Below are 19,809 nucleotides of genomic sequence, written 5' to 3' on the forward strand. Positions count from 1 at the left end.
TGTTCTCTCCCCGTTACTCATAGGAAAAAGTCGTTTTCCTGGCTCTCCAGTGAATGACCTCAGTTAACGGTGTCCTACCATTTCATACTCACAGTAGGGAATGCATCTTTTGATTTTTTTTTCTTTTTTTTTGCCAGAATGAGATCAGAAGAATCGCCAAACTAAATTCTGAATAGGTCCTGGTGGCATTTTTGAAGATTTGTGTTCCAGAATTGACTCCTGTTTTCTGGCACTTTTATTTTATTTTCTCCGGTTCCACTTGAGAGAATGGAAAACGCAGAAATAGGTCGTTGTTCATCCGAATCATAAGAAGTATTAAAAATCGTTATTCAGTTCTTGTCGAATTTCTCTTCTCATTTCAGGTTTTTTAATGCAGTAGTGAACTCCATGAACAATCAGCTTCTACGCAATCGGGAAACCTCACAACTAATGATCGCTGCTATGGATTCTGTAACCGTCAATCAACGGGAGACCTTTTTATTTATGTTACCTACATCTTTAGACAAATAGGATGGAAAAGCTTAGAGAGACATAGTTCATTGTCTTTGATATATGTAAGGCATTTGATTGTGTTTGGCACAGTAAGCGCTCATGTTGAGATCTTTCAAATGAGTTGCTGTCTCTTTTAGGCATTCGTTATTACGTGTGATGATATTTTGATGTTTATCCTCAAACTTCGTACCCAATACCGCAAAGTTCTTTCGCCTATTTCTTATATATATATATGTGTATATATATATATGTATATATATATATATATATATATATATATATATATGTTAAAGATGCCAAGAAATGTTATACTTAGTTTTAATCCTTTTCCCAAGTAAGCAAAACAAAGTTTTGCGTGTGAAATATATTCACGTCTGAGCTACATGCAATGCATAATGGGAAGGACCACTACTCAGACCGGTCTCGACCTTTATTGAGGTCTCTTCAGTGGGAGCCATACCCGGGAGAGATACCAAGGGTGAAGTAATGCAGAAGTCATATATATATATATATATATGACTTGTGTATATATATATATATATATATATACACAAGTACACAAAAGGTGCTTGAACTTCTTAATTAAAATCTCTGGATGAGAGAAAGATTATATATATATATATACATATGCAGGTAACCCTCGTATAACGCCGTACTTATACAACGCGGCTTAAAATTGTAACCCTTGTTGAACGCGGCACTTATAAAACACGGTTCCGATAAAAACACGGTCTACGAATTGTAGTAGTCCTTTATCTTTTCATGTTTTTCACCACGCGACTTAAAAATCAAATTTTATCTTCGTTAAATTTGTGTCTGCCTGTATAAGTAGCGAATTTATATTAGGGGAAATACCCTTTAGCACGCATGTACGTCAATTGTTTACCGTATAAAACCTTTATTGTTGAAAATTGTCGTCGTTTCTGCCAGGAAAGTGCATTAAAAATCATAAGTATGTTCATCTCAAGCTGAGCACTTTATTTTCTGGTGAGTTACATACAATATGTAATGCTTGCTTTTTTGTGTAAAAATTATTTTTATAGTAATCGCCACAAACTGCAACGAAAGGAAAAAACAACATTGAAAATAAAATTAATTTCTCTAGAAGATAAAAAATTCAAAATCTTGGATCGGTTGAAAAATGGAGAAAAACCAGGAATTTTTGCAGGGACTTTGCATTTAAATGAATCAACAATTAGAACAATCAAACAAAATGAACATAAAATCCGAGAAAACGTTTATTGCTGAATCAACGATAAGTGCAAAGCGCGTTGCTCGTGTACACGATATTCTAATGGAAAAATCTCTAATGATTTTGATAGAAGATTGCACCTCAAAAGAAAATTCCTATAAATGGAAATCTTATTAAACAAAAAAACTCTCAAAGTTTATAAACATTTATAGTGCAGACCAGGTGTTCAATGCGGATGAATCCGGGTTATATTGGAAAAAAACGCACCTATATTTCGAAAAATGAAAGATCAGCTCCTGGATTCAAAGTTTCCAAACATAAAAATCAGATCCAATCCTCAAATCCTCGTGCTATGAAATATTAAAATATGCACTATTTTATTTTGCCTAAAACATTTATGTATTATGTGCAATGAAACTTAATTACAATTTGTAATTTTTATACTATGTATTTATATTTCATATGTTTTCTTAACTAACAGGAATTACCTGAATTAAATAAAAAAATATTTTTGTTGGATATGTCGTTGTTTATATAATAATTAAAAAAAAAAAAAGATTTTGGAACCTAACCCTACTTTTTCTATATGATCCGAGTCTCGCATAAGGCGATTTACATAACGCGGCATTTCTATGGAACCTAACATCCGCGTTATACAAGGGTATCTGTATATATAGTCTTCTTGCCCTGATGGTATTTCTAAAGATTTATGTCCCAGAATTGACGCCTATTTTCTGGCACATTTTTTCTTCTCTTTTATTTTTTATAATAAATGTTTTTTTTTCTATTTTGTTATCTCTCTTCTTTTAGTCATTTAAGTTTCTTCAAAAAAAACCTATACAGTATATACGTAGACTGTTCAATAAGTTATAAGACTATATTTATACAGAAAACAGATTACCTTTAATCGTCATTAGTGGTTTCTTGAGCTGAGGAAACAGCCAGAAATCGCACGGTGCGAGATCAGGACTGTATGGAGAGTGTGGTAGGATATCTATGTTGTTCTTCTGCAAAACGTCCACTACACAACCGGCAATATGTGGCCTTGCATTATCGTGGTGCAATAAGAAGCCATTCTTCAGCAATGGACGCTTCCTTTTGACGTGCTGTACCATTGTCCGCAAACCATCCGCATAGTATGAGTCATTTACAGTATTCCCGGGTTCTACAGCGTGTTGGTAAACAATGCCTTCGTAGTCAAAAAACATAACTTTACCAGCCGATTTTACAGTTTTTGCTTTCTTGGGAGTAGGCGAAGACGGATGCTTCCATTCACTGCTTTGTTGTTTCATTGTAGGATCATAGTGATACAACCAAGCTTCATCTGCTGTAATGATGCGTTTTAAGAAGTTGTCGCCTTCTTGTTCCAGTCTTTCTTTCCATTCTGTGCACACATCCACTCGATGCTGCATTTGCTCCGGTGTCAAGAGTTTGGGAATCCATCGGGCGCAAACACGTTTCAGTCCCAAATGTTCAGCCATGATTGAGGGAACACTTCCCACAGAAATATTCAGGACAACATGCAGCTGGCATACTGTCCTGATGATAATCGCTGCTGTGTTGATCATTGTCTCTGTGATGGACGTTGAAGGTCTTTCCTCACTTTCAAGATCTTCCACATTTTGCCTTCCTTCCTTAAAAGTTTTATGCCAGCGAAAAACACCTGCCCTCGACATTGCTTCATCGTGGAAAGCTTCGCGTATCATGTTAAAAGTGTCCGATGCCGATTTTTGCAAACGCACACAAAATTTAATCGCATAACGCTGTTCCAAGGACGCTTCCATTTCGCCGACTGGTCGCGGCTCGTAGGCGCGCCGAAACAAGCTTGCGCTTAGACACGTGACACTCTGGCACATCAGCCCGTATACACCATCTATCAACCTCTTTTGTTAATACAGACAGCAACATTTCTTTATTCCACACAAATTAATATTGTGATGAGTGGTTTCGCCACAGTGAAATTAGTCTTATTACTTATTGAACAGCCCTCGTATGTGTATATATATATTATTCGCTGATATTATATTCGCATATATATATATATATATATTATTCGCTGATATTATATTCGTATATATACATATTTATTATTCGCTGATATTATATTCGCATATATATATATATTATTCGCTGATATTATATTCGCATATATATATATATTATTCGCTGATATTATATTCGCATATATGTATATATGTGTGTGTGTGTGTGTGTGTGTGTGTGTGTGTGTGTGTGTGTGTGTGTGTATATGTGTGTGAATATAATATCAGTGACCTTCTCCACACTTTTGCTGATGGACAGACAATACACCGTATCACTTTTCTTTTGACAGAACATTATGATACGGAAATCACCAAAACCTCAAAAATGTTTTCTGCACTTTTATTCTCATATCCAAAGTATTTCTCAGTTTCTGATAATCTTAAGTTTAGTTCTTGAAAATCTGAAACCTCTCTTTTACCTTGTAAAAAAAAAAAAAAAAAAAGAACCCTTTTTTCCTTCCAGTCTTTTAATTTTTGGCAGTACTCAAATCTCTGGACAGGAGACGATTTCTCTTCATGCCATTATATTTTGTCTCCAACATGTGCAATATTACAAATATCGGACCCCAAGCATCCAAGTACTTAGGTTTTCTCTTTCACTCAAAGTGTTACTTTATCTCTGAACAACTGTTAACTCCATACAAATGGAAAATCCGGCCAACAATTTAATGCAGTTTTCACATTTAGAGCTGTAACCCTAAATAAAAGAAATGAAATTATCAGGAACTGAACAAACTAAAAATAGAGACTTTCAGACAGATATTCATTTTGTGCTGTTTGCATTTTCTACGAAGATTTCCATGGTCGCTGTTCATCAGAATTGGCATCAATAAGTACCTCCCCTATCCGAATCTGTTAACACGTACAGCATCTGTCCAACATCCCTTCATAATTCATCTCCAAACTCGCGCAACAAAAATTTTCTTCATCTATATCTATTACTTTTTTTTTTTTTTTTGCTGTCTTTTGGAGCAGTTGTTCCTTCTTTTATATATATATATATATATATATATATATATATATTGTATTTCTTGAATAGTCGTCTGAAGGTCTTCAAATAATTATAATACATTTCGTAACGTGGGATGGGCTAAGGATTTTCTTTTTCTCTTTTTAATAAATTTTATATATCTTTGTATTTTTAATTTATTCTTACATAGTCTGGAAACCCTGCTCTAGAGACCAAACATGGAAATTTTTCAAGCCACTTAGACTTCCAATTAGCAGGCGGTGGTGTCAAACTGGGCAATGAAATTCATTTCCCCCAGTATTAAGTTGCTTCTTTCTGCTCAGTGTTCTCTTCAAGCAGAGTATTAATGTGTACTGTAGGTTGTATATTAGTACTCTGCATTTGAACAGCATATGCTACATTAATACCGTGTGTGATTGCTATAAACAACAAAGAGGGGTTTCTGCACATTACGTACAAACTAAACATTTGAAGTAAGTTCATTAGTGAAAAATTCAAGTGAAGGTTCGGTGGTAGATTTCTCATTTAGGTCGGACTTCATCGCACGTGCATCCTGATTATTGAAGGTCTGAACTGGCTTGAAAAGTTTCCATGTTCGATACCAAATTATCTGAAGTGATCATTTTTTTTGCCTATGGTAGTAATGTAGTATTCGTTTCATGGAGGGTCTTTTTAAAAACAGTTCCACATCACTCCCTTGTAATGTTTTTCATTGCTACTTTAAAAACTGAAGTTTGGATTCGCCGCTGGCCTTCATCTTTAGCCTTTACATAAATTAATTTATAAATTATGAATAATTTATAATTATAAATTAAGTTAAATTAATTGTTAATAAATTTAAAAAGAAATTGGCCTTCACTGCAGGAGTAAGAGGAGTAATGTTTGCACTCGTTTTCATTCCTCAAAACAAACACTGGCCCTCATCATCTTAGTTGCTTCTGCCATTACTCCCGACCAGTGGTTCTTAACCGGTGTTCTGCGAACTGGTTACAAGTATTCCGCCGGTGAAAGATGTCACGTGACACTTACTACGAAGCACGCCAATCTGGCTTCAAAAACTAAAGATTATTATTAGTGACACCTCCAAGGAGTCCGAAGACTCATCGCGGGAGGACACCTATTGTACAACTCTCCGTCTCCACCACTACACCGATCCTCTACTACCAATCATCTACATCAGCACCATCTACTGCCTACCACCACAGCTAGTATTTTTTTTTTTGTCTGTAAATTGCGTGTGTTATGAAGAGCCGGTTTGTCTGTATGCGGAATGAAAAACCCGAGTTTCCTGGAGAAAAAACCTTGCTACCTTCGCATGAGATTGGCTAACTCACCTTCGATTGAAAAAAGTCCATATAAAGATTCTTCCCGTCATGATGAGAATCGAACACAGGCCTTTTCCAATCGAAGGGCGCAACGTACCGTCATTCTTCCAATTGTGCTACGGACGCGGTTCATATGTGCCTCTGAATACAGTATAAAATAAAACAGTATAACATATGAACAAGAGAGGCTCTGCAACCCGGTCAGTTTTACCTGTTCTTTGGTTGGAAAGGAAAGATCTGGGTCTGAATCCCATCTAGGATGCAAAGAATGTTTACCAGGACTTTTTTATTGAAGGTAAATTAGCCAGTCTCATATGGAGGTGACAGAGATTTTCCTCCTGAAAGCTTAAGTTTTTCATCCTACAAAAGAGGTAAATTGGCAAGAACATGTGCAGGTAACAGCCGTAATACACTATGTGGATAAGATTAACCACCTCAGAGTATTAATCTAGTTTCAGATAGCTTAACAATCAAGGGAAAGTGGGAATGGGAGACATGTAAATGAAAGCATATAAAGGATAGATGAACAGAAGCATATATAAATGTTGAATTCCTTTACTCATTTCTTTATCCAAATAAAATGAGTAAGTTTACAGAATATGCATAACAGGTGATCTTATAACATTCAAGCAGCCCACCATATTTTACATATATGGTTAGAAAAGGAGGAAATGTGAATAACAGTAGCCTGGAAATTGTAAGTTAATTTCAACTCCCAGAATACTTATAACACAAATACACATGTTAACCCCCCCCCCCTCACATATGTACAATCTATGATTATTTGTTAAGCAAGCATTAAATGCAATGATAATTATCATTGCATTTAATGCTTGCTTAACAAGCTCTGCTTACAATGAAATCAGTAATCGGCCATTTGCCAAGTAAATCTAAATGGTATATGTGTCAGACTGTTTAGCTATTAGGTGATGTCCCATAATTCAAATAGAGATTCATAAAATCAACACTATGATAGGATGAATGAGTGTAGTCTATAAAATGCTGACTTTATGATACTACATCATAAAATCAGAGCATCTTACAAAATATAGGACATAGTCACAGGGATATAATGTAAGGAGTATTCTATTTTTGGAGAGGGGAGAGAGAGGGAACAAGATCGCAAAGGAATGTTGACAACGATAGCAGAAGAACTGCTACCAACAAGAGTTCAGCAGGAAGGTAGGGTTATGGGGAGAGACAGTGTGCATTTGTGACCTGGCTAGTGAGAGATAAAGGCTGAGTATAAATAATTAACAACAAGAAATATTTTTGAACTGATGATTTATTTATCATTAATTCATTTGTGATTCTTCAAGTGTCTGGTGGTCAACAGATAACTTAGTGATTTCATGTAACATCTTAGAACTAAGACAACTCCAGTGATCGTTATCATCATTTGCATACTAATTATAATTCATAAAGATAATTTTTTGGACTGAATTAAAACTGGTATACCTTTGAAATAAAAGGCAATCATACATTATTAAGGTACGTCTTCTTTGTACAATCAAATAATTATCATTAGTAAATTCTTTAAGTATATCCAAACAAGTAAATTCCTTAATAGAGTAAAAACTCATAGTTAAAAAATTGGTAGTAGTGCTTGAAATTTAGCTTTTTTTTTGTGTGTGTGTCAAATTTTGGAAATAATTTTTGCATGACAGTTTGCAAAGTCTAATATTTCTGAAGGTGTGATCTGCCTATTTTCAAGTTACAGTTACCATATATATTAGCATATAAGATATCTGAAGTTAAAAAAAATTGCTGAAACAAAGGGGCATCTTATACTCCAGGCATAAAATATGAACTTTTGAATTTGGCTATGGAAAGCATTGTCTAGCCATGGTACAGAGGATAAAATGTTGTGCAAGGATGATAATGGAGAAGTTGAAGCCATGGTTTTAGATTCCAAGTGAAAGTTTTAATACATAATGTCAACTGATGAACATTTTATTAAAAATATACTAACAAATTATTTCAAGAGGTTGTTGAACATGCACGTTGAAAAAAAAATTTTTTGAAAAGACTTAAAATTTCTGATAAGGCACAACTTGCATCATATAAGGTAGCTGAATTAATTGCGGTAAAATTAAAACCACATTCCATAGCAGAGTCTCTTATTTTACCAGCATGTTGTGAAATAGTAAACATTATGTTTGGCGATGAAGCAAAAAAGGAAATTATGAAAGTTCCCTCACACAGGCGATACAATAGAAAATAAAATTAAAGAAATGTCAAATGATATTGAGAAAAGAGTTACCAATAAACTTTCCAAAGAACATTTTGCTTTGCAAATCGACGAGTCGACTGACATTTGCGGTAAAGGTCATATACTAGGATTCGTTCATTTCATTAATGAAAACGAAATAAGTGAATCAATTTCTATGCTGCAGAGAACTCACCCAACTTACTACAGGACAAGATATTTTTGGATCTATTACGTGATATTTAGAAAATTTCATGGGAGCTGTGTGTAGGAATTTGTATGGATGGTGCTCCATCAATGGTAGGCTCTATAAAAGGATTTGTTACCCTTGCAAAGAAAATAAAGCCAAATATTATATCTACATACTGTTTTTTGCACAGAGAATCCCTAGTTTCAAAAACATCGCCAATATTAAGACCTGTACTAGACCAAGTTGTAAATATGGTAAATTACATCAAGTCAAGACCTTTAAAAGCACGCCTTTTTAAAAAACGTTGCATATCCATGGAATCCAAGTACGAATCTTTGCTTTTGCACACTGAAATAAGATGGTTATCTAGGGGTATAAAGTGCTATTCTGAATTTTAGAACTTAAGAATGAATTATTGGCCTTTTAAATGAAGATACCTTTATTTGTAAAATGTCTTCAAAATAATATTTGGTGTGCTAAAATGGCATATTTAGCCAATATTTTTAATTACTTAAATAGCGTTAATACAAGTATCCAAGGGGTAAATGAAAAAGTATCTGTTTTTGAAAAACCGCATATCAGAAAAAAATACAGTGGATATGTTTCCTTCGATCCATAATAAAATGCGAGGGAATTATTTCCGTTATAACAGAACATTTAACAATATTGGAAGAAAAAAATTCAAATTACTTTTCTTACTTAAATACAATTATGACTGGATACGAAATCCATTTGGCAGAGTTAATACACCGAGTTGTGAATTTTCATTACAAGAAGAAGAACAATTTGTTACCTTGCCAACGGATCATACTCTAAAAATGAAATTCTCTGAAATAACTCTTGAGGAATTTTGGATTTTTGTCCAAGCCTAATACCCAGCTCTCTCTCTCCACAAGGGCCCTGAAAATTTTGGTACAGTTTTCAACATCATATTTGTGTGAGCTCGGTTTCTCAATATTAACCCATATAAAAACTAAAAAGCGTGAAAGACTTACTAACATAGACAAAGAGATGAGGGTAGCCCTGTCACATATTAGACCTGATATTGCTGAAATCTGCAAAAGCCGAACAAGCTTAAGTATCGTATTAAAATTAGTTCCATTTTTATGAAAGGCAAGTCCATGCATATTTTTATTGTTAGTTTTATGACCCTAATACTTTTGGTGTTCCCCAAATTTTTCTTATAATCAAAAGTGTTCTGTGATTCGAAAAGGTTAAGAACCACTGCTCCAGACAGACACAATTCATCCATCCGCGATATTCTTTCCTGACTTTGACGCTAGTCCTAAAAAGGTAAGTTTAAAATGCAATCAATGAATTGTATCCATCAAACGTTCACTGTTGGATTTATTTAACTGCTGGCTAACATATGGATTATAGTTGGTCTAGTTTACAAATATAAGTATTATGTAAGTTAGCAGTTGCTAGTTGTTAATCTAGTAAAGTGCTGTGTGTGCTAGCTGTTCTCACTTCCGATATTTTTTTAAAATACGTAAAGTTCATTTCAAGATGTTTCAAATGCCAGTAAATTCGCCCATCGCGATGCGAGGCAACCAACGTGTTTGTGGTCATAAAGTAATCATTTCTTTCATCGGTTCCTTTCCGTTCTGTCAATCAGGAACGAGATTATTGTTGAATTGCCAGATAATCCCATTAGTTGAGGTGAAACCTCTTGAAGATATACGCACTCTTCAGGTCTGGCCATGGTCAACCACGTTTTTTAGTGACTGGAGCATTCCTCTCCAGAAGTAGGAATAAGTCTCATCAGAACACTTGGAGGCACCAAGTGTGTGGTTTCCTAATATCGCTTCCACAGTGTCCGCTGCGCACAAGAATTATTCAGTTTAGCCAGAATTATTGCTCCTCAAATAGATGTAGCTGCTTCTTTAGAACCTCTAACTCGATGACATACATGTCAGTAGTAGGGAATGCACTAATGACAAGATCAAGATAAGATAAGGAATCGTGACTTGATTGGTTGTTCATTTGATGATGTCATGTGATTGGAATGTTAGGAATTCCCTGTGGGCATATGTGTCAGTGACGTCAGTTCTTGTGTTTTGGTTCATGTATGGCATTATGGGTGATGGTAGAGATAAGGATTCGTGTTGTGATTGGTTGTGCACTAGTGACAAGATCAAGATAAGGAATAGTAACGTGAATGTTTGTTGTTATCAGATGAATATAAGTGACGTCATTTGTTAGTTGTAAATAAGTGACATTATTGTTTTGAATGTAATAGGGAGATATATTAGTGGATAAGGAATCATGTGATTCGTGGGACACTTCTGACAAGATCAAGATAAGATAAGGAATCGTGACAGGAATGTTTGTTGTTATGAGATGTAGATAAGTGACGTCATTTGTTAGTTGTAAATAAGTGACGTTGTTGTTTTGAATGGAAAGGAAGATATATTAGCGGATAAGGAATCATGTCGTGGTTGGTGGGACACTTCTGACAAGATCAAGATAAGATAAGGAATCGTGATGTGAATGTTTGTTATTATAGATTTTGGAATGTTTGGAATATCGGTGGGGCCCTCATCTGTCAGTGACATCACATGGTGTTTTTGGTTCGTTTATTGCATTGGGGTGATATTTAGAGATAAGAATTGTGATGTTAAGTGTTTGGAAATTTCTGGGGAACATATGTCTCTGTGATATTACATGGTGTTTTGGTTTGGCTATGGAATTGTGGGCGATGTTTTTGAGATAAGATATCTTGGAATTTTCCCAGGGTGACACATCCGTCATTGTCGTCATGTTTTGTTTCGTTGTCTATAGATGGATGTAGTAATTTCCAATACATTATGGGGTATTTCTTTCCTGTTAAAGGGTGGAAATTCTTAGAGAAAGTCGTGATGGCGGGTATGTTTCGAGCTTTTCTGAATAATTTAATTATATACTGGTGTCTTTCACACACTTTTTTTTCCATAGCTCATCTGTATTATTTTCTATATTCATATTCTAATTCAAGTTCATATTTTATTCATAATTCATCCTAATATTTTGATGTCTAAAATTAAGATCTGAAAGTTCAATAAATAAATAAACAAATCGTGTGTGAATTCACTGCGATTTCCAAAGTGATCTTACTTAAACATACATACGCTTTTTTTTTCTTTCTATAGATGGCTGTACTAATTTTCCAATACATTTAGGGGTATTTCTTTCCTGTTAAAGGGTGGGAATTCTTAGAGAAAGTCGTGATGGCAGTAGTGTTTCGAGCTTTTCTGAATAATTAATTATATACTGTTGTCACTTAAACACACACTTTTTTTTCCATAGCTCATCCGTATTTTCTTCTATATTCATATTCTAATCCAAGTTCATATTTTATTCATAATTCATCCTAATATTTTGATTTGTCTAAATTAAGATCTTAAAGTTCAATAAATAAACAAATCTTGTGTGAATTCACAGTGATTTCAAAAGTGATCTTACTTAAACATACATAACACATAAGCGACACTGTTTGTTCTTTTAAGTTTACACAGCAACAGTATTTCGAGCTTTTCTGAATAATTTAATTATATGCTAGTGTCTGTACATCATTTTAAAATAAATAAATTAAAATAAACGGACAGTTAAATGGATTACAAAACCTTTTCTATGTATTCTAGAAATTCTAATGATAATTTAAAATTACTTACAGCTTTCCAGAATGGCTCTTCTAAATATGAATATTCCAAAATAGTTGACTTTTATATCCACACCACAACACAAACACAAAAACCACAAAGAACGAATTTCTGTAAATACTGTAACCTGAAATAGTCGAGTACTTCTTCCTTTAGATTTCTATGTTATCGTCATGAGCAATATCCCCCCACTGAGCGGTTACTACAAATCGCGGTTTTCTTCAAAGGGGTCTTTCATGAAGATGACATGAGTCACATCCGTAAATTGCGGTATTGTTCAAAAGGTATCATTTTCCCAAGTTTGGATGTTTCTCAAATACTTACATATGACTAAGTGATTAGCATTCACATGATTGTGATGACACATATCCTAAAATTATTCATTCTTCGTGCCTGTGGGAAATTATTGCTATAGTAAATTAATGCTTACATTTATTTTTTTAAAACCAATATTGACTATTAATTTTACCTGCGATTCCTTGTACTCTTAACCTATTTCTGTAACTGAAATTTATTTATTTTATTTATTTTTTTCTTTAGCATTAGTAATTTTAAGTAACGGATATGCGACAAACAAGGTTTTGAACTCGCCGTTGCGTTTTCTTTTAAAAATTTCTTTTGCCAGCACAACAAATAAATAGTTATTTCTTATTATTTCAAATGAATATTAGCTCTGTAATATATACTTTTTTAATTTCTGTGTTACCTTTTATTTGACTGTAATATTATTAACAAATGGCTGTGTAAAATAGCCAAATTCTTACAGTATTGTAACTTTTCAGGTGGAATCTTCTCCACTAAAATTCTGGTTTAATACCCGCTTATTCCTTTTGCTTCCAAGAGTTGACAGTTTCTTGAAATATTTGAGAGCTTGCATGAACAAATAAGACTTTTAATTCAGTGAGTCAAAAAAAAAGTCTGGTTAGTTTGTGGCATGAAATTTCACAAGGGAAAAAAAAAACGTTATCGTCTTACTTAAATTTGTATAACACATCAACAACACCCAATTTGTTCATTTAAATTTACACATTTTATTTGAATGAAATATTATTTACAAATGATATTTACTGAATCTAACAATACAGAAAATAAATAAACTGAAAAATACATCAAAGGTTCTCTCCATGCTTGTGGAATTGCCATCATGTGGTTTTTGACAATGTGACTCTAATCTGAAAGTTAATTTTTCATTTGCTGATCGTTGGGAATTTATTACTGTAGTAAAATTAAGGGTTGCATATTTATTTTTTTGAAACCAATACATATACTTCTAAGAATTATTAAAAGCACAGAATCTTTCGTTATGTTTCCAAAAGCATTTAAAAGTACATGTTATGTTTCCACGTTTTGGGCATCCAATTTCATTTAAATCAAGAACAGGCCTCCCTATTAACCTCGTTAATGTTTTTAATTTTTCTCTTCCTTTGGCGAGTAATATTTGATATTTGCATGTTGATTCTATCATCCAATTTCTTAGTTTGTCCAGAGAATGAACCAATTTCCCACTTCAGCTGATGGTTATATTTTATTAACCAAGAATTCTGTTTTTTTTAACTCTTTCAGGTAATTTCCAACTGCAAGGTGATTTTGTCAATGCATATCTTACAATAATTCCATCAGAAATACAAATTTCTTTAGGAAATAAATTTGAAGTCTTATTCAAAAGAAATTGGCAATCAATATTCCCAATGATAACTGAAAATTCGTATTTTTCACACACTGTCGATTTTTCATAATCGTTTTCCTTCATTCTTCTTATTCTTAGATTACTTCATATGGCACCACAAATAAATAGTTATTTATTATTATTATTATTATTATTATTATTATTATTTCACTGATTATTAGCTCTGATCGTATATTTTATGTTAACTTTCTGTTACAAAATTCTAAACAATTAGAACTTTTCACAAAGAATTTTGTGGCTCATCCATTATTTTTACATTACCAAACACAAAACACCACAACACAAAACAGCAGCTGTTACCTTAAGTCCAAAGTCACTGTACTCTATGGTATTTTCTTATAGTACTGTTTACACTTACCATGCCCTACCCTGACCGTTCCTTCAAAAACGAATCTTTTGCGCATATGACTCAACGACATGTTTTCACATGCTGCTGGATATGCTGTTGTTGTGTTTTTATCTTACTTTGTGTGGAGAAAGGTAAAATTTGTATGTGTTATCTGGAGAGTACAAACTTTTTTTCTATACCAAACTTTAAGAGTTTAAGTCATGTTTTTGGGTTAATTATCTACTATATCTCTGTAAAACACCCAAATTCTAACAGTTCGGATTTTTGATTATGTGAACGAATTGTTTTCAGATAACTCAAACAATGTCAATAGGTAGCATTACACATTTCTAAAATAATCAATACATGGATATCAGTTTTCAACACTTTTTTTTTTTATATTCAACACTTATATTCATCTGATAACAAACATTCACGTCACGATTCCTTATCTTATCTTGATCTTGTCACTAGTGCACTACCAATCACAACACGAATCCTTATCTCTACCATCACCCATAATGCCATACGCGAACCAAAACAAGAACTGACGTCACTGACACATATGCCCACAGGGAAATTCCTAACATTCCAATCTCATCACGTCACACACAATGACGTCATCAAATGAACAGCCAATTACGTCACGATTCCTTATCTTATCTTCTTATCTTGATCTTGTCACTAGTGCATTCCCTACGCATGTCCATTTGAGTCTTCTAAGGTGACCGAAAGGCCTTAAATTAGTTTTCGGAATAGGCATAACCTGATCACGTCATGTATTAATTTAATCATTAACCGGGGGGGGAATTATACGGCATCGAATGATGTCTCAGTGGTGTCCACATCTATTCACTTTCTTTTGTTCCCCATCAGTCACGTCCTCTTCCTCATCCATCAATAAAATCTCCTCTTCCGTCACCACTAATGGTGGCGGCAGCGAAAGAGGAGATAGAGGTGTACATCGATTTAGACTGTCATTGTGCTGACCTGGTTGGCCGAGTGGATAGCGTGTCCAGCTCAGCTAGTAGATGATTTCAGTCACCTACTAGCTGAGCTGGACACGCTATCCACCAGCGGGGAAAATCAGGTGATAAGAATAATTTAAAACTTGAAGTGGCTTAAAAAGTTCGCGGTGTAGTTTCTAAAGCAGTTTTTCGATTATCTTTCAATTAACCCCGTGATACCAGTGGACAGTATAGTTTAGATCTTTTCATAAGCGGATTCACTCATAAAAACTTCTTAGTGTCGTTGCTGTCATTTTGACCACGTCGATGAACTGGATGTTATTCGACAGTTGCTCCATCTATAGGTTTTTAAATGTATCGAATACCAACATAGCGAGTTTTTCACAAGGTGTCTCGAAGCAACCTTTTGTTTGACATTCTTGACACATGTACACAGTCCATTTGATTAGTACTAGCAGATAACTCGATGCTTCCCGCTGGTTAGGGCAGAGATGAAGTGGGTCATTTCAATGGCGAAGTGAATAATGAACCTGCCATCCTTAAGTGCTATAAATGAGTTTTAAACTGAAGGATTTATGAACTCGTTCAATGTTTTGCCATCTATGAAAAAAAAATTATGCACATATACTAATGGTTTTCGAATTCACTGCCGGTTTGGTGGGCAACGTTTGCCAGCAAAGAAGATTACTCCTCCTCCTACACACACGTTATTCTTTGACTTGAGCAGATGCTTCTTAGACTACAGATTCGGATCAACCACTACCGTGCCTTGAACGAGATGTATTCTTGTATTTGCTAGTTGCACTCAGATATAAATGATGTGACTGTAAAATGCTTTGTCCTTCTTGTGTCTCTTTATCCTGCGTTCTTCTTTCATTTACTTTCCCTTTTCGACCAGAACGAGAGAGATTGAATGAATGTGTTATGTTTCCTGCACATTGGCTAGTTGTTGCCCTAAGGATTCAAGTGTGATTGCTTTTTTAGAACTGTTGTTAGAAAACAAGAACACTTATGTCACTCATACACCGAGAAGTGCTCTTAGTCATTCCTCGGGTGGAACTCTGCGCTCTTGAAGCTGTATTTTGTTGCTCAGCTTCCTGCAGGAATGCTAATCTGAACAGATTTTCCATTTTTAAACAAAATGACTTTTAAAAAAGGCAGAATTCTGTGAAACAAATGAATTCAAAACCCATAAGCCTACATGATGGAGGTCATGCTGGAAAAGAAAGAAAGAAATTATGCGGTAAAAAGTTAATTGAATTCGTTCAGAGTGCTGTATTAACACAAAATTTTCATACAATGTTTGCAGGCTTCAAAAGCAAATTCAGTATTTATTTTATTTCAGCAGCAATTCATTGAATTCTCACAACGAACTGGGATTCCGCTGTTCAAGTAATAGGAAGAGAAATAAATAACACTTTTTCGGGGGTGACAAGTGTTTCTAATGTAGTATTAAATTCGAATCTGTTATAGTAATTCCTATTTTATATGCCGGTGTCTTTAATTTCCTGTATTTGTACTGCTGCTCGCAATTAACGTACGCTTTTTACTCATGCAGTTGTGCAACAAAAACGTCACATAACGTCACAATGGCAGGTGCACGTCATCTATTTCATTTCCGTGTAGCGATTCTCTAGCCGGATGATCCAGTTGGCGCTGTGCCAAAGCGCCAGCTTGGCGTCAGCTGCTTCTCTCCACGAGGGTCTGGCTTTGTCTCGAGACTGTAATAATATGGCACGTGACCATACACGGAGAGAAATTAGAACATTCCGCACTTTCTTTTTTCTTTTCTTTTCTTTTTTTTTATTTATTCTTTCGATGCCGTATATATTTTTGATGGGCAGAAAACGCCGCCGAGTGAGTGACTCCTAATTAATTTGGCGGTTTTAGCGATGCCGCCAGAGGTCGCATTGAGCATCATTCTGTCACGATGCGCAACATTTGCCCTTGAAAGAATATTATATATATATATATATATATATATATATAGTGTGTATTTTTAATTTTTGATCGATTAACTTCAAATCCCTTGTTAATGATAAATTTGTTTGCTGTCGCTTCTTATTTGCTTGAAATTAGCATTTCAAAACATCTGTTGACCTGAACATCTTGAGGTTCTAATGTAATTTCCAACGAACGTTCATTTTCAGAGGAAAGTAGCATAATTTTAAAATGACCATAATTTTAAAATTTTTATAGGAAATAAAGAAGAAATTCGTAGAAAGTGTACACTATTAAGACGTGTTTTTTTTTTTTTTTTTTTTCAATTATAGAAAGGGTTTCGATTTTACTCAGATATTGGGATCGATAGTTAAGCAATGAATTATGACTAGAATTCTGCCGACTTCACTAAGCGCATTATTATTATTATTATTTTATTTTGTGACCACCAACGCGAGGGCCCATGTCGAAGAGAATTAACTGATCGAAGTATTGAGGTTTGGACTTCGATCACTTTGTTCGTGTTATATGCTGTCCCATTATTAGGCTTTGTCCAATTTTATGTAATGAAGAACATTATTCTCTTGAAAAATTGGGAGTACTCGTAAGGTAACAATTTTAATTTGCGACGTTTGTAATATTCGTTGAAGTTTTTCAATTTGCCTTGCAAGCGGATGTTTCAAGTGTCAAGGAACCGAGTAGAACTGTCTCTACTGTTTCTTTTATACATTACATGAAAAAGAAATTAAAATATTTATTATGGGTGCCGATCTGCAGCTGTTTGTAAAAACAGGCTTCAGAGAAAAGTGGGAATGGCAGAAGCCAGTCTCGGAGGAAAGCGCCCTTTAAAATACGAATGGCAATGGCAGAAACAGCGATTGTGAGCAATCTTCTAGCTGGCGTCAAGCATTTTTAGGGAGATTTGATATTTGAATTTTGACTATTGGTCTGATGTGTTTGAACAAGACTTCTGATCTTGTCTGGTTGCCATTTTAGTGATACTCGGGCGTAAATATCTGTTAGAAATCGTTTTGTTGCCCGTCACTTAAATTCTTTTTAAATAACCATTAATCGCAAATAATACCAACAGATTACTTTGCTCTTGAGCCCAACTCATAGACGGCATTTACAATCAGCTGCAGAATTCTCATCGCTGGGTGAAGGCCCCTAATGCGAAAACGTTGGGTTTACTTAGGTGCTCCTCTTATGGTGACCCAGTTAGCTCTTTTTTTTTTCCATATAAGGCGTTATTTTTTATTCATGTTACAAAACTTCAGTTTCGCATGTATCCAGTCTACGTTTGTTACTGCAATTCCAGTTCATTTACAACTCGTTCGCGTCTCGCGAAATAAAGTCTGCGAGCTTAAACTATAGCCTTTGATGTCAGTATGGAACTGGAGCTGAGATAAAAAGAAAAAGAGAAAAAAATCATTACATATATGCACGCACAAATCAGTTGTGGTGCTCAGTTTTTTCTTATGTACGAGTATTATCTTCGAAATATTTTAACATTAAATTATTTTTATATATTGACCATTGTAAATCGCTTGCCCCTTTTACCCCGTGAAATACTATATATTTTCATTTTCCGCTACTGTTATAATTCTCCCATCACATGGTGGAAGATCATTTATCATGTTCTTGTGTCGTAAGTTGGACTCAAAAGCTGAAAGTTTGGAAGTATTGAGGAGTATCTTACTACTGAACTGTGGGTGGCTCGTCAGTTTCTTAGCACACCGACTAATTCTATCATGTCCTGTCTGGGTGTGATGGTTGTTTCCATGGCCAGATATGCTACATTCGTCTCAGTCTCACTTTATTTATTTATTTATATTTTTTTTTTGTCATTCTTCAGTTCCGTATATCTTCCTTCTCTGTACTTATTTCTGTTTTTTTTTTTTTTTATGTGAATCTCACCCTCACTGACAGGAATTAAGATACTGTCGATTTCCAGGCATATAAAACATTTTTGAAAGTTTTTTTCGTTTGTGTTTTTTGTTACTGAATTCAATTTGCACCTTTTGTATATTCAGAAGTCGCGTGCCTTTATTAGGATGAAAGTATCAGTGGAAGGCTAGAAATTTTTTTTTAAATTTATTTTATGAGATTCTCCGTGAGGCAGGCTGCCTCTATGCTACACCCTGTCGACGGTAGTGCTTGTAAGTTTAGTTTTGACAGCATGTTTCATGCGGGTCCTGCCATCCGACTGCATTGAGACAAGTTTATGATCTCCAGCAGGATGCCTAACCTTCGGTTAGGCATCCTGCGGGAGATCATAAACTTGTTGGCGATCAGCTGCTTTTCAGAGAACATTGCTGTTTTGGATAATATTGATACCGTATTGCTAATCAGGAGTCGCGGCCGTAACTCCTGATTAGCAATAACTAAGTGAATCAACGATCGTTAAGGTCGAACTCATCTACTGTCGCTACGGAATGAGTGTTGCATAGATTTGTGGTCGAAGTTTTTTTTTAAGCTTTCATCTTGTTTGTTCTTTAACCAATCTTAAGAATAATATTTATTCTAAAGGACCTTCTGGTGATCCAAAATTATTACTCAAGTAAGAAAAAATATTGCTTATAATGAATGGAATATATTCTATTCATTATGGGCGATATCTACTGATTAGAATCCATTTTCCAGATCCGATTGCAAAACTGCGTTGTTCTGTTTTGTGTTGAAATTTCTGCTTCTTCAGGTATCAAAATATCGTGATCCTTCATGCTAGACGAGATTCGAACCTTGTATTTCTAACCAGGTGCATCATCGAAACCGACTGAGCTACGGAAAATTGTAACGTTCCTGCTTGACCAACTCTCTTTAA

General features: G+C 34.7%; 1 protein-coding gene across 1 annotated transcript in view; it reads left to right on the forward strand.

Annotated features, from left to right (window-relative positions):
* Positions 1-8,255: 8,255 nt before the first annotated feature.
* LOC150105232 (zinc finger protein AEBP2-like) overlaps positions 8,256-19,809 on the forward strand; it is an 88,308-nt gene continuing 76,754 nt past the window's right edge. Inside the window, exon 1 of the mRNA XM_090395142.1 lies at positions 8,256-8,343. Within this exon, the coding sequence (XP_090251268.1) occupies positions 8,256-8,343 (88 nt within the window). The remainder of the gene's footprint in view (positions 8,344-19,809) is intronic.

The sequence above is a fragment of the Typopeltis vanoorti genome, chromosome 7 (assembly GCF_054136105.1).
Source record: "Typopeltis vanoorti isolate ZY-2024b chromosome 7, IOZ_Tvanoo_1.0, whole genome shotgun sequence".
In the NCBI taxonomy this organism is placed as follows: Eukaryota; Metazoa; Arthropoda; class Arachnida; order Uropygi; family Thelyphonidae; genus Typopeltis; species Typopeltis vanoorti.